The sequence below is a fragment of the Octopus sinensis genome, unplaced genomic scaffold (genome assembly GCF_006345805.1).
Source record: "Octopus sinensis unplaced genomic scaffold, ASM634580v1 Contig11200, whole genome shotgun sequence".
Lineage (NCBI taxonomy): Eukaryota > Metazoa > Mollusca > Cephalopoda > Octopoda > Octopodidae > Octopus > Octopus sinensis.
In genome coordinates, this window is record NW_021832281.1 from 4,846 (window position 1) to 20,000 (window position 15,155).

The 15,155-nt window shown below is 41.1% G+C and overlaps 1 protein-coding gene across 1 annotated transcript in view; it reads left to right on the top strand.

Annotated features, from left to right (window-relative positions):
• Positions 1-769: 769 nt before the first annotated feature.
• The window catches only part of LOC115228865 (serine/threonine-protein kinase ULK2), a gene marked incomplete at its 5' end in the record, with an annotated part of 42,106 nt that continues 27,720 nt past the window's right edge, over positions 770-15,155 (top strand). Inside the window, 7 exons of the mRNA XM_029799336.2 lie at positions 770-901; positions 4,368-4,418; positions 5,427-5,496; positions 5,739-5,789; positions 7,684-7,806; positions 8,927-9,000; positions 9,438-9,598. Of these exons, the coding sequence (XP_029655196.2) occupies positions 770-901; positions 4,368-4,418; positions 5,427-5,496; positions 5,739-5,789; positions 7,684-7,806; positions 8,927-9,000; positions 9,438-9,598 (662 nt within the window). The remainder of the gene's footprint in view (positions 902-4,367; positions 4,419-5,426; positions 5,497-5,738; positions 5,790-7,683; positions 7,807-8,926; positions 9,001-9,437; positions 9,599-15,155) is intronic.

Below are 15,155 nucleotides of genomic sequence, written 5' to 3' on the forward strand. Positions count from 1 at the left end.
TAAGTCCCGGGGTCGAGTTGCTCGACTAAAGGCGGTGCTCCAGCATGGCCGCAGTCAAATGACTGAAACAAGTAAAAAGAAAGAAAAAGAAGAAAAAAATATATATAAAAAATGACATTTATATATATATATATATATATATATATATATATATATGTATAAATGTCATTTTTTATATATATATATATATATTTAATTAATCAATTTAGGGTAGCAAAAAATTTAGTAAAAATTTATCGCTACCAGCGGCCTAGTGGAAAAGAGAAAATAGTCAAAGACTAAATATATATAAATATAACAATTTAGGAATGGCCTAAACAGGCCATTCGTCCACCAGAAAGAGCAGCCAGAACTCAAACCGCCAAGTAGTGCAATTCCGAAATAAGGTGAAAATTTAAAAACGTTTACCCTAGTCTCTCCCAGGTTTCTTTTACTGATGAAGTGTGACCTATGGTAGACTAGCTTAATTTAATTTAATTAAGCTGGTCTATCATTAAAAACACCGAAACGATGCATCGTATAAAAGATGAATTAGGGTAAACGTTTTTAAATTTTCACCTTATTTCGGAATTGCACTACTTGGCGGTTTGAGTTCTGGCTGCTCTTTCTGGTGGACGAATGGCCTGTTTAGGCCATTCCTAAATTGTTATATATATATATATATATATATATATATATATATGTGTGTGTGTATATATATATTTATACAGCTTGTGTCACCATTGCAGCGTTTTTTTTTGTACACACACACACACACGTGTCTGTCTGTCTGTCTAACTGCCATGTATGGTTTGTTTTCTCATTCCAGCGACCCTGCACGACTGTTGCTATCAAAAGCATCACCAAAAAGAACTTGGGGAAGTCTCAGAGTCTCCTGAGCAAGGAAATAAAGATTCTTAAGGTCAGTGCCATTGTGGAAGTTACCATTAACTTCACCGCCATCATCATCATCATCATCATCACACTGCCATCATCTTCATGTCGTTGTGTTTGGTGTCTCCATTAACATTCTCGCCATGACCATCACCTCTTACTACTACCACTAACACTAACACTACCATTGTCATCATTGCTTCCACCACCACCACCACCATTATCATTATCATCAACTTCACCACAACCATCATCACTATCGTCGTCACCACCACCACCACCACCACCACCACCGTCATCACCACCACCACCACCGTCATCACACCACCACACCACCGTCATCACCACCACCACAACCACCGTCATCACCACCACACCACCACCGTCATCACCAACCACCACAACCACCGTCATCACCACCACACCACCGTCATCACCACCACACAACCACCGTCATCACCACCACACCACCGTCATCACCCCCACAACCACCGTCATCACCCCCACAACCACCGTCATCACACCACCACCACCGTCACCACCACCACCACCACCGTCATCACCACCACAACCACCGTCATCACACCACAACAACCACCGTCATCACCACCACCACCACCGTCATCACCACCACACCACCACCACCGTCACACCACCACAACCACCACCACCGTCATCACAACCACCACAACCACCGTCATCACCACCACCACACCACCGTCATCACCACACAACCACCGTCACCACCACCACCACCACCGTCATCACCACCACAACCACCGTCATCACCACCACAACCACCGTCATCACCACCACAACCACCGTCACCACACCACAACCACCGTCATCACCACCACAACCACCGTCATCACACCCCACCACCACCACCGTCATCACCACCACCACCACACGTCATCACCACCACACCACCGTCACCACCACCACCACCACCGTCATCACCACCACCACCACCGTCACCACCACCACCCCGTCATCACCACCACAACCACCGTCATCACCACCACAACCACCGTCATCACCACCACCACCACCGTCATCACCACCACCACCACCACCGTCACCACCACCACCACCACCACCGTCATCACCACCAACCACCGTCACCACCACCACCCACCGTCATCACCACCACAACCACCGTCATCACCACCACCACCACCGTCATCACCACCACAACCACCGTCACCACCACCACCACCACCGTCATCACCACCACAACCACCGTCATCACCACCACCACCACCGTCATCACCACCACAACCACCGTCATCACCACCACCACCACCGTCATCACCACCACCACCACCGTCATCACCACCACCACCACCGTCATCACCACCACCACCACCGTCATCACCACCACCACCACCGTCATCACCACCACAACCACCGTCATCACCACCACCACCACCGTCATCACCACCACACCACCGTCACCACCACCACCCCGTCATCACCACCACCACCGTCATCAACACCACCACCACCGTCATCACCACCACCAACCACCGTCACCACCACACCACCACCACCGTCATCACCACCACAACCACCGTCATCACACCACCACCACCACGTCATCACCACCACAACCACCGTCATCACCACCACCACCACCGTCACACCACCACCACCACCGTCATCACCACAACCACCACCATCATCACCACCACCACCGTCATCACCACCACAACACCGTCACACCACCACAACCACCGTCACCACACCACCACCACCACCGTCATCACCACCACCACCGTCATCACCAACCACCACCACCACCAACCACCGTCATCACCACCACCACCACCGTCATCACCACAACCACCACCATCATCACCACCACAACCACCACCACCGTCATCACCACCACAACCACCGTCATCACCACCACAACCACCATCACCTTCGTCGTTACCACCATCATTGTCACTACCACTACCACCACCATCACCATTACTGCCACTACCACCACCACCACCACCACCACCATTGTACAACCACTTTTATCAACACCACTGTCACCACCACCATCATCATGACCATCACTACAGTGTATAACCCCCCACCCTACCACCACCATTATTAGTACTTTTACCTCTAACACTATCACTGTTCCTACTACCTCCATAACCACCACCACCACCACACCACTACATTCATCATCACCATCATCACCATCATCATCATCACTAAAAGACTGGTAGCCCAAGGCAACGATTATTCCTGTAGTAATTGGTGCATTTGGCACAAACACCCAGAAATACTTCCCAAGCGGCTGGAAGAGACTGGAATTCGAATTTGCATTGACAAAGTACCATTCTTACACTCTGCAAGAATCCTCAAGGAAATTCTTGAGATGTGAGGAGATTATTTTTGATTTGAGTCTCAAGATAAAAAAATCTCTGCTAATTAAATTAGGATGTATTAACAACCCTTTCGTTACTGAATTTATTTTGAGATGCTCTGTGTTTCTTTCAATTAATTTTAAATATAACAAAGAATTTAGTAAAATAACTTAGTTATCATTCAGCTAGTGTTAGGAACATAAATTGTGACTAAGGTTTGGTGGAAGATTTTAATTCAAAACTTATGAAAACAAGACATTTGTACTACAGAGCCAGAGCCGGTTTCAGCCGGGTTGGTATCAAAAGGGTTAAGAATTGTTTCTCTATTATATATCTTAACCCTTTTGTTACCATATTTCTTCTGCTGAGATGCTCTGTGTTTCTTTCAATTACTTTAAATATAACAAAGAATTTAGTAAAATAACTTAGTTATCATTAAGCTAGTGTTAGGAACATAAATTGTGACTAAGGTTTGGGGGAAGATTTTAAATTCAGAACTTATGAAAACAAGACATTTGTACTACAGAGCCAGAGCCGGTTTCAGCCGGGTTGGTATCAAAAGGGTTAAGAATTGTTTCTCTATTATATATCTTAACCCTTTTGTTACCATATTTCTTCTGCTGAGATGCTCTGTGTTTCTTTCAATTACTTTAAATATAACAAAGAATTTAGTAAAATAACTTAGTTATCATTAAGCTAGTGTTAGGAACATAAATTGTGACTAAGGTTTGGTGGAAGATTTTAATTCAAAACTTATGAAAACAAGACATTTGTACTCAGAGCCAGAGGTGGTTTTAACCAGGTTGGTATCAAAAGGGTTAAGAATTGTTTCTCTATTATATATTTAAACCCTTTTGTTACCATATTTCTGCTGAGATGCTCTGTGTTTCTTTCAATTACTTTAAATATAACAAAGAATTTAGTAAAATAACTTAGTTATCATTAAGCTAGAGTTATGGACATAAATTGTGACTAAGGTTTGGTGGAAGATTTTAATTCAAAACTTATGAAAACAAGACATTTGTACAAAAGAGCCAGAGCCGGTTTCAGCCGGGTTGGTAATGAAAGGGTTAAGTCGATGATGATGATGATAATAATAATAATGTTTGTCTTTTATATTTGCAGGAATTATCAGGATTACATCATGAAAACGTTGTGGCATTGTTGGATTGTAAGGTACGTAGAATTTATTAGGGGATATTTGGTGGGGCCCTTAACACTGGGCCCCTATCATGTACTCACACACACACAAACACACATACATATACATCCGTACACACTCATGCACAAAAAATGTTATGACAGACCTTCTCCACTTGGCCTAATTATGAGCCTATCCTCTCTCCATATTGGCCAGTACCACTTAAACTGTTTTCATTAATTGCTGTTGCTAATTGCCAACAGTAATTATGAAAACAGATTGCCATTGTGTGGCTTGTTGGTCTCTTGCGGAAGATTTTTTTTTGTTGTCTTGGTAGAGTTTCTGGATTATTGTCAATATGACGGTAACCTTGGAGAATTGACATGATGTCGTTGTAGGTATTGTCATTGGAGATGATTTTAGAGTAGGTATGACATCATTGTGGACGCCGTCATTTGAAATGGTATTACTGTAGGTGTGATATCATTGTGGACACCGTCATTTGAAATGGTGTTACTGTAGGTGTGACACCAATGTGGATGCCGTCATTTGAAATGGTGTTACTGTAGCTGTGACATCATTGTGGACACCGTCATTTGAAATGGTGTTACTGTAGATGTGACATTGTGGACACCGTCATTTGAAATGGTGTTACTGTAGATGTGACATTGTGGACACCGTCATTTGAAATGGTATTACTGTAGGTATGACATCATTGTGGACGCCGTCATTTGAAACGGTGTTACTGTAGCCGTGACATCATTGTGGACACCGTCATTTGAAATGGTGTTACTGTAGGTGTGACATCATTGTGGACACTGTTATTGTAGGTGGCGTTGCTGTATATCTTTATCTTCCCTCCTTTCACTTGTTTCAGTCATTAGAATGTTCTGGCCATGCTGGAGCATTGCCTCAAAGGAATTTTCATTTCAAACAAATTGGAATCTCACTACTACGACTACACATTTTACCACCACCACCACTACTACTACTAGTACTACTACTACTACATCTCTGCCATTTCTCTTTCTTCTTTTATTCAGGAAACCACAAACAATGTTTACCTTGTGATGGAGTATTGCAATGGGGGAGATTTAGCTGACTACCTTCAAGGTAAATATATCTATTTGTCTGGTTCTTTCTCTCTCTGTCCGTCTGTCTTCTCTCTTTGCTTCAAAAGGATCCACAGGTAAAAAAAAAAAAAAAAAAAAGGTGGGGTGAGGACCACCTGGTCTGTACAATACAATTATTCCCTTTCGTCTTATTATTGTCTCACCTTTTTTCGTCTCTTTGCATTTATTTGTATCATTTCACCTGTCCTCATCATCTGACGCTATTCCGTCTTCTCTTTCCAGCTAAAGGAACACTCAGTGAAGATACAATTGCAATATTTCTACGCCAAATAGGTAAGTATTTCTCATGAGTCTAAAAATCTGGAGGAAGTCGTTCTCCCTACATGAAACATCATCATCATCATCGTTTAACGTCCACTTTCCATGCTAGCATGGGTTGGACGGTTCGACCGGGGTCTGGGAAGCCAGGAGGATGCTCCAGGCTCCAGTCTGATCTGGCAGTGTTTCTACAGCTGGATGCCCTTCCTAACACCAACCACTCCGTGAGTGTAGTGGGTGCTTTTTACGTGCCAGACAAGGCTGGCAAACGGCCACGATTGGATGGTGCTTTTTACGTGCCACTGGCACAGGGGCCAGGCGGGGCTGGCAAACGACCATGAACGGATGGTGCTTCTTACATGCCACCGCACCATCCGTTCGTGGCCGTTGCCATCCTCGCCTGGACCCCGTGCCGGTGGCACGTAAAAAGCACCATTATTATAAAAATTGATGCACCCCAGACATGCAAAAAAAGAAAATAGATGGCATGACATGTCTTGGTTCTTGGGATCGGTTTGAGAAGCTCAGACTTTCTATACTCCAATGTCAACATGAGAATGATACCACTTGTACAAGGCAGAAAATATTCCAACAATTACCTGTATTGTGTTGGTATCAACTTTAAAATTCATCTCATATGTTTGGGATTTTGATGATATACTCTCTTTTTACTCTTTGCTTCTTTCAATCATTTGACTGCGGCCATGCTGGAGCACTGCCTTTAGTCGAGCAAATCGACGCCAGGACTTATTCTTTGTAAGCCTAGTACTTATTCCATCGGTCTCTTTTGCCGACCTGCTAAGTTATGGGGGCGTAAACACACCAACATCAGTTGTCAAGCGATGTTGGAGAGATAAACACACACACACAAACACACGTATGACAGGCTTCTTTCAGTTTCCGTCTACCAAATCCACTCACAAGGCTTTGGTTGGCCCGAGGCTATAGTAGAAGACACTTGCCCAAGGTGCCACGCAGTGGGACTGAACCCGGAACCATGTGGTTGGTAAGCAGGCTACTTACCGCACAGCCACTCCTACACCTTTATGATTGTCTATTTTAAGAATGACATTGTAGGGTAAGTGTGATAGGCTGGATCTTGACAGTTTGAACTTAAAACCCGAAGAATATCTGGGCTGAATCTGGCCTGTTTAGATGCTATGGGGTTAAAATGTAGATAAATTCCAACGTTTTACATTTTGTTCCAATTACAGTATTCTGATTGATTAAATCAATTAATGTCACAGTTTAATTAATTATCAGTTGCTCATTTAAATGCCATTGTCGTTATCATTCGCTTATTGTCCACATATCTTCACTTTCCTCATAATTATTAAAAATAGATTTTATTTCATAGCTTAAATCACTGATTACTGTTAATTCTAAAATGCAAAATTTGAATTTAAGCTAAAATATTTTTGGGTTTATGATAATTCTCATATGTGAAGTATATTTGCCACTTAAATGTGGATAACCCCTAAGGGTGGATGCTACTGTAGCTTGTAGTCCCAGGAGAACATCTTCTCCAGCTGGCTATTGACACACTATCTGTGCCCTATCAGTATTTGCAAAGGGCAGTATTTGATTTAGTATTTCTAAATTGAATTTTCCCTGTAAGTTTGGAATAATATTCCCTCATATTATTATTAATATATATATATATATATAAAGTTAATCCAAACATGAAAACACAAAGAGAAAACACAACGTGAGGACGTGGAACAAATATAGTATTATTGGACGCTCAGGAAAGAAGGAGGATTTAACATTTCGAGCGGAGCTCTTCGTCGGAAACATAGGAGAAGGAAAGATCCAGAGAAGGGAAAACAGAGGGAAAAAAATCGCCAATGGTACACACGAGGTCACATTTTGAATATATATATATATGAATGATTTTCTCTGTTTGCAGCTGGTGCTATGAAAGCCCTGAATGGCAAAGGAATTGTACATAGAGACTTGAAGCCCCAAAACATTCTATTGTGCCAGGGTTCAAAACCAAATCCACAACCTTCGGAGATGAAATTAAAAATTGGTAAGTTAACTCACCTGCTCTGTCTGTGCGTCCATCTGATTTCTACACTCTGCTCTCCACCAACTTTCTACACCAGTTACTTTGGTATCTGTACACCTATCCGTCTGTCTGTCTGTCTGTTGATTTCTGCATTTGTGTCTCTGTCTCTCTCTCTGTCCCTCTGTCTATTTGTGTCTCTATCTCTCTCACTGTCCATTTATCTCTGCTTCTGTCTGTCCACACACATGTGTGTGTGTGTGTATAAATATCATCATCATCGTTTAGCGTCCGCTTTCCATGCTGGCATGGGTTGGAAGGTTTGACCGGGGTCTGGGAAGCCAGAAGGCTGCACCAGGCCCAGTCTGGTCTGGCAACGTTTCTACGGTTGGATGCCTTTCCTAACGCCAACCACCAAATATGGTGTTGGAAAACCCCTTTTGGATAGAAAAATTCAAAGGCTACTGTGGGGCCCACACCTACATCTCTTGTATACACGTGTGCTTCGAGATCCACTATTCCAAAAAAGAATTATTTCATATCTCCATGGATTTTTGTGAAATTCTGATGACGTTAATATATAAGTTATAACTGTCCAACGATAGCTTAGCTGGCCGTAACTTCGAAGTCACCGTCAACGACATTTTCATTTTAGAATAATAAATTTCTGCTCTACAAAAGTATAGAGGAACCCATCAGATTAGTGTAAAATTGTTTTTATTATAACTGAACCCAAAACCAAATGTGTGTGTGTTTATGTATGTATGTGTATGCATATTTAACCCTTTCGTTACTGTATTTATTTTGAGATGCTCTGTGTTTCTTTCAATTAATTTTAAATATAAAAAAGAATTTAGTAAAATAACTTAGTTATCATTAAGCTAGTGTTAGGAACATAAATTGTGACTAAGGTTTGGTGGAAGATTTTAATTCAAAATTTATGAAAACAAGACATTTGTACCACAGAGCTAGGGCCGGTTTTAACCAGGCTGGTAACGAAAGGGTCAATGCTTTAAATGTCCAGTATGTTAATACCAACTTAACTGTTTGTTGTACAGATGGAGTCTCTTAAGTCAGTAGGTTTTTGTTTTTATTATTTCTTTAATTATTAATTATTAATTCTTTTAATTATGTTTATTTCCAGCTGATTTTGGCTTTGCTAGATTTCTTCAAGATGGCGTTATGGCTGCAACACTGTGTGGTTCGCCAATGTACATGGTGAGTACTCACTGTTGAATATATATCTATCTGTCTGCGTGTCTATTGATCTGTCTGTCTCTCTCTGTCTGTCTATCTACACCAGTGCTTTTCAAACTTTTTGCTGGAGCGGAACCCCAAGGAAACATTCCACTGGCTCGAGGAACCCCTGTGCAATAATTTAATAGTCTTATGCACAAATATCTGCACAGGGGACTTAAAAATTACTGCTGATTTTTAGCAGTTTTGTAACTTCTTGCGGAACCCCTGGACTGTGCTGGCAGAACCCTAAGGTTCCACGGAACCCTTGTTGAAAACCACCGATCTACACACACATGCATGTGGGTATAATGATCTATGTTTTACTAAACCACATTCCCAAATCTCTCTTTCTCTTTCCATGTCTCCTTTCATCTGTCTTAAGCCAATGTCTCCCTCTTTTTTCTTTTTCTTTCCAGGCCCCTGAAGTCATCATGTCCCTACAATACGACGCTAAAGCCGACTTATGGAGTATTGGTACTATTGTGTTTCAATGTTTAACTGGCAAGGCTCCGTTCCAGGCACAGACCCCTCAACAACTGAAACAGTTCTATGAGAAACATAGTGAATTGAAACCCTCGTAAGTAGACCCAAACTCATGATGCTACCAGTTATGGCTGCTTCGACCCTTTGGCATTCGGATTACTCTGTCAGATCTAATGCTTATTTAGTCCCATTGCTTTGAATTAACCCTTTCATTACTGTATTTATTTTGAGATGCTCTGTGTTTCTTTCAATTATTTTAAATATAACAAAGAATTTAGTAAAATAACTTAGTTATCATTCAGCTAGTGTTAGGAACATAAATTGTGACTAAGGTTTGGGGGAAGATTTTAATTCAAAACTTATGAAAACAAAACATTTGTACTACAGAGCCAGAGGTGGTTTCAGCCAGGTTGGTATCAAAAGGGTTAAGAATTGATTCTCTATTATATATCTTAACCCTTTTGTTACCATATTTCTTCTGTTGAGATGCTCTGAGTTTCTTTCAATCATTTTAAATATAACAAAGAATTTAGTAAAATAACTTAGTTATCATTCAGCTAGTGTTAGGAACATAAATTGTGACTAAGGTTTGGGGGAAGATTTTAATTCAAAACTTATGAAAACAAAACATTTGTACTACAGAGCCAGAAGTGGTTTCAACCAGGTTGGTATCAAAAGGGTTAAGAATTGTTTCTCTATTATATATCTTAACCCTTTTGTCACCATATTTATTTATAGATAGATATAACCTGAAGGGAATAGGGGGCAGATGTTAAGTGGACAAGAAAGAAGCCTCTTTCAAATCCAATATAAAGAAATGCCCTACATAGGAGGAGAGCTGTGGTTGACATGCATTGAGGACAAGGTTAAAAGTTCAAGTCCTTAGTACAGCCACAGTGCCTTGACCCTTGAGAGCCTGGGGGATGACACACAGACAAGCAAATACATTTACATATCTGTATACTTGGTGGCTCTCATGTCAGAAAAAAGTCAAAGGAAATGCACCCACTCCCTTTCTCTCCCCCCCTCATGCTTGAGTGTTCTGGGGGAAAGAAAAGAATGGCCTGGATAATTTTATCAAGTGGTCAAGGATTTCTTTACCACCATCACTACTACTGCTGCTGCAACTACTACTACTACTACTACTACTCTTCTATTGTATGGCATGCACTGTCTCTGTTGTCTTTGTTCTAGTTGTTTAGCCCCAGGTCAGTTCTGATTCAGACCGACCTATGATCAAAGATGTTCCAGCTGTGACCATCCTGTTTTTTTTTATTCAGACATAGTGTATTGGTACTATTTAAAAAGAGTGGTCCCGGTGCACTGCACGCACTCGCGCATCCGCACTAGCCAGACATGACTAGTCAATCCTACAACCACTACCTATTAATTTATTGGGGTTTTTTTATAAGCAAAATAATTTTTTAAACAAAATAAATAATTTTTTTACACTAAGTAAATCATTTTTTTAACAAAGTAAATAAAACACAAAAACACAAAATAAATAAATTTTTTTATACGAAGTAAATAGATTTTTTTTTCTAAACAGCGTAAATAAATTTACTCTTAAAACGTTCTATGTTCTAATAACTTTCAACCAAATTTGTATGAACATTTGTTATAGAATCGACAAAATTTTCGGAATGGTTCACCTTAAAAAAATTATTTACTTTGTGTAAAAAATTATTTATTTTGTTTAAAAGAAAAACCCTATGTTTAAAAAAACCCCATTTATTAAATTGCATATGGGCACTTGCAATAGGTAGTCAATGTAGGATCAACTAGTCATGACTAGCTAGCGTAGATGCACAAGTATACAAGTGCATGCACAGGGACCACTCTTCTTAAATAGTACCTAGTGTATCTAGGACTACATTATCTAAAGTGTATCTTTTTTTTTTAAACAAGTTACAGCATTGGCTGCTATTTCTAGCATTCAAGTGACCACATTGAGTTGTCAGTGGCTTCTTCACTACAGCTTCCACCACCACCACCACCACCACCACTACCCTTTTATAGTTGGCCCTCCCCCTCCACTCACATCTATATAGGTAGACACACAGACAGGCACAGCCCTGTGTTCAGAGTCAGCTGAATGAGTCATCCTTGAAAATGGTGACTTTTTTTTTATTGTTAAATAGTGAATGGTGTTTGTTGGAGGGGGGTGGGGTGGCAGGTAGGGGGGTGGGGTGGCGGTGTCTGTGTGTCATCATGTTTATTTGTGTATGCAATTTTTATTTATACACTCTGAGATATCTCCTCTTGGTTTGGTCATCACCTGGGGGTATCTCCCTCTGTACATGTGGATATATATATATATATATATATATATAGATATAGATATGTATGTATATTGCCCAGGCTATTCTTACTCTAGCAGTTACACTTTCAGCACACCTGCCCCTGCTACTGACTTATATATATACATATATATATATATATATATATATATATTTAAATAAATAAAACATATGCATATATACATACACATATGTATGTACCTACCGCTACATGCATACATGGGTGCAGGACACCAACTAAATGTCGAACACTATGAGAAACGAAAACACAAACACAAAACCAAGGAAATGGACATTTTTCTTAAACAACGAAAAAATAGAGTACAGGACATACAAAACAAGTGTGTATATATATATATATCATCATCATCATCATCGTTTAACGTCCGTTCTCCATGCTAGTATGGGTTGGACGGTTCGACCGGGGATCTGTGAAGCCAGAAGGCTGCACCAGGCTCCAGTCTTATCTGGCAATGTTTCTACAGCTGGATGCCCTTCCTAACGCTAACCACTCTGAGAGTGTAGTGGGTGCTTTTTATGTGCCACCTGCACAGGTGCCAGGCGAGGCTGGCAACGGCCACGGTCGGATTGGTGCATTTTACGTGCCACCTGCACGGAAGCCAGTCGAGGTGGCACTGGCTTCGGCCACGATTCGGATGGTGCTTTTTATGTGCCACCGGCACAGAAGCCAGTCGAGGCGGCGCTGGCATCGGCCACGATTCAGATAGTGCTTTTTATGTACCACCAGTCCAGGGGTCCTGGCATCTGCCGGGTGCCAGTCATAGGATTGGTTCAATTTCGATATATATATATATATATATATATATATATACACACACACACACACATATATATGAAAAAAAGGTAGTCAGGATTTGGATAAAAACTTTTTAGTGTGTTTGTCCTTGTCAGGGATTCATCATGCACCCACATATATGTACATAGGTATATACCTAAGTAAAGAGGCTTAAATAAACCCCAAAGAATAACCTGTGTGCATATGTTCTTAATTAAGTATGTGTGTGCGTCCATCCATCTAGGTAGTGTGTGTTAATGTATATTGTTTTGTACACACTGGTGTTCTTAGCTTCAAGCACACACACACACACACTCAAACCTTTTGATAAGGAACCTAATCTGTCACCAATCAATCAACAATAATGTTAGTAATTACTAATAATGTTGTTGTTGTTGTTGTTATCCTCATCACTATTTTTAGTGTTTCCAACTTGGCCCACCACAAGGTCACAAAAGATAGCAGGAGAAAAAGCGAACAGTTGATAACATCACAGAAACTGTATTTTATGTCCTTCACCCTCCCCCTCCACCTCACGCCCCCTGCTCCTCTCCGTAAAGGATGACAAACAAAGTTGACCTTGGGTAGATGAAGGACAAAGTCAACCTCCACAGAACTTGAACTCCACCTGAAGATGGATGAACTGCCGCCAAGCATTTCGCCCTGTGTGCTAACAATTCTGCCACCTCACCACCTTGATAATAATAATAATAATAATAATAATTAATTCTTTTTATTGGCCACAAGGGCTGACACACATGATTAGAAAACATAATAATAATAATCATCATTGTTTAACATCTGCTTTCCATGCTAGCATGGGTTGGACGATTTGACTGAGGAGTGGTGAACCAGATGGCTGCACCAGACTCCAATCTTGATCTGGCAGAGTTTCTACAGCTGGATGCCCTTCCTAATGCCAACCACTCCGAGAGTGTAGTGGGTATGTTTATGTTTCACCGGCACAGCACGAGGGCCAGTCAGGCGGTACTGGCAATGGTTCTTTTTACGTGCCACCTGCACAAGAGCCAGTCCAGCGACACTGGTAACGACCTCGCTCGAATGTTTTGTCCATGTGCCACTAAGGCGACGCTGGTAATGATCATGCTCAAATGGTGCTTTTTAGGTGCCACCTGCACAGGAGTCAGTTTAGCAGCACTGGAATCAGAATGTCAAGGAGAAACAAGGAAACATTTTGTTGTTTCTTGATCAGCAGTGATTCCTACTGAAACAGGGTCAGGGCCAGTCATTTGTAAGGAAGTGGACAGAATAGGATCAACAAATAAATGTTGAAGGACTGATATTATATTGACCTCCAAAAATGTGTCATTGTTATTGATAATTGTGATAATGAGTATTATCAGGTGCTGGGTGACAGCCACATGGAACACTGAGGAAAATATAAAACACCCATACACATACTGATTACAATGTAAACATTCAACACACACGCACACACACTATGTAATAAACACCGTGTGCAGGCATGGCTGTGTGGTGAATTAATTGTCTAAATTAGGCAAAAATGAAAATAACACTGCCATCTCATTTTAACAGATATATTTTATCCCCCACCATCACCACTTGACAAATGGTGTTGGTGTGTTTATGTCCCCCATAACTTAGCAGTTCGGCCAAAGAGTCCGACAGAATAAGTGCCATGCTTAAAAAAAAAACAAGTTCTGGGGTTGATCCATTCGATTAAAGGGCGCACTGGCAGAAACGTTAGCACACCGGCAGAAACGTTAGCACACCGGCCGAAATGCGTAGCCATATTTCGTCTGCCGTTACGTTCTGAGTTCAAATTCCGCCGAGGTTGACTTTGCCTTTCATCCTTTCGGAGTCGATTAAATTAAGTACCAGTTGCGCACTGGGGTCGATATAATCGACTTAATCCTTTGTCTGTCCTTGTTTGTCCTCTCTGTGTTTAGCCCCTTGTGGGTAGTAAAGAAATAGATTAAAGGTTCAAGGTGGTGCCCCAGCATGACCGCAGCCCAATGACTGAAACAGGTAGAAAAGAAAAGACATATGTATGTCAGTATGTCAACAATGCCCTTATCGTCGTTGTTGTTGTCGCAGTCATTCTTGCTATTGTTGACATTTACATCATCGTGTCGTCATCAACCAATATTGTTGTTTACTGTCAACATGTCAACAACAACATTCTGACCATCAACATTATTGTTTGTGTTGTTATTCCTGTTGACACCATCACCCTAATCATTGCCATTATCACTGACATCAGCATTGATGTTGATGTTGTTGTTATGTCCTCAGCGTAGCAATTGTTTTCACCTTTGCTATGAGTATTATCGTTGCTGTTGTAATTAAGAGGAAAACAAAAAAAGATATACATACATATATATAAAAGTAGATATGGCTGTAGACAAACATTTCATATACATGCCGTGAAAGGTTAGTAGCAGAGAGCTTTCCTTCATTCAAGAAAGAATGTTCTGTAAAGGCAGGAGTTGAAGGACTTCACTGATAGAGAGGTTTAGGGTTTGATGATAGCAAAGAAAGGCCCGAGGCTATAGTAGAAGACATTAGCCCGA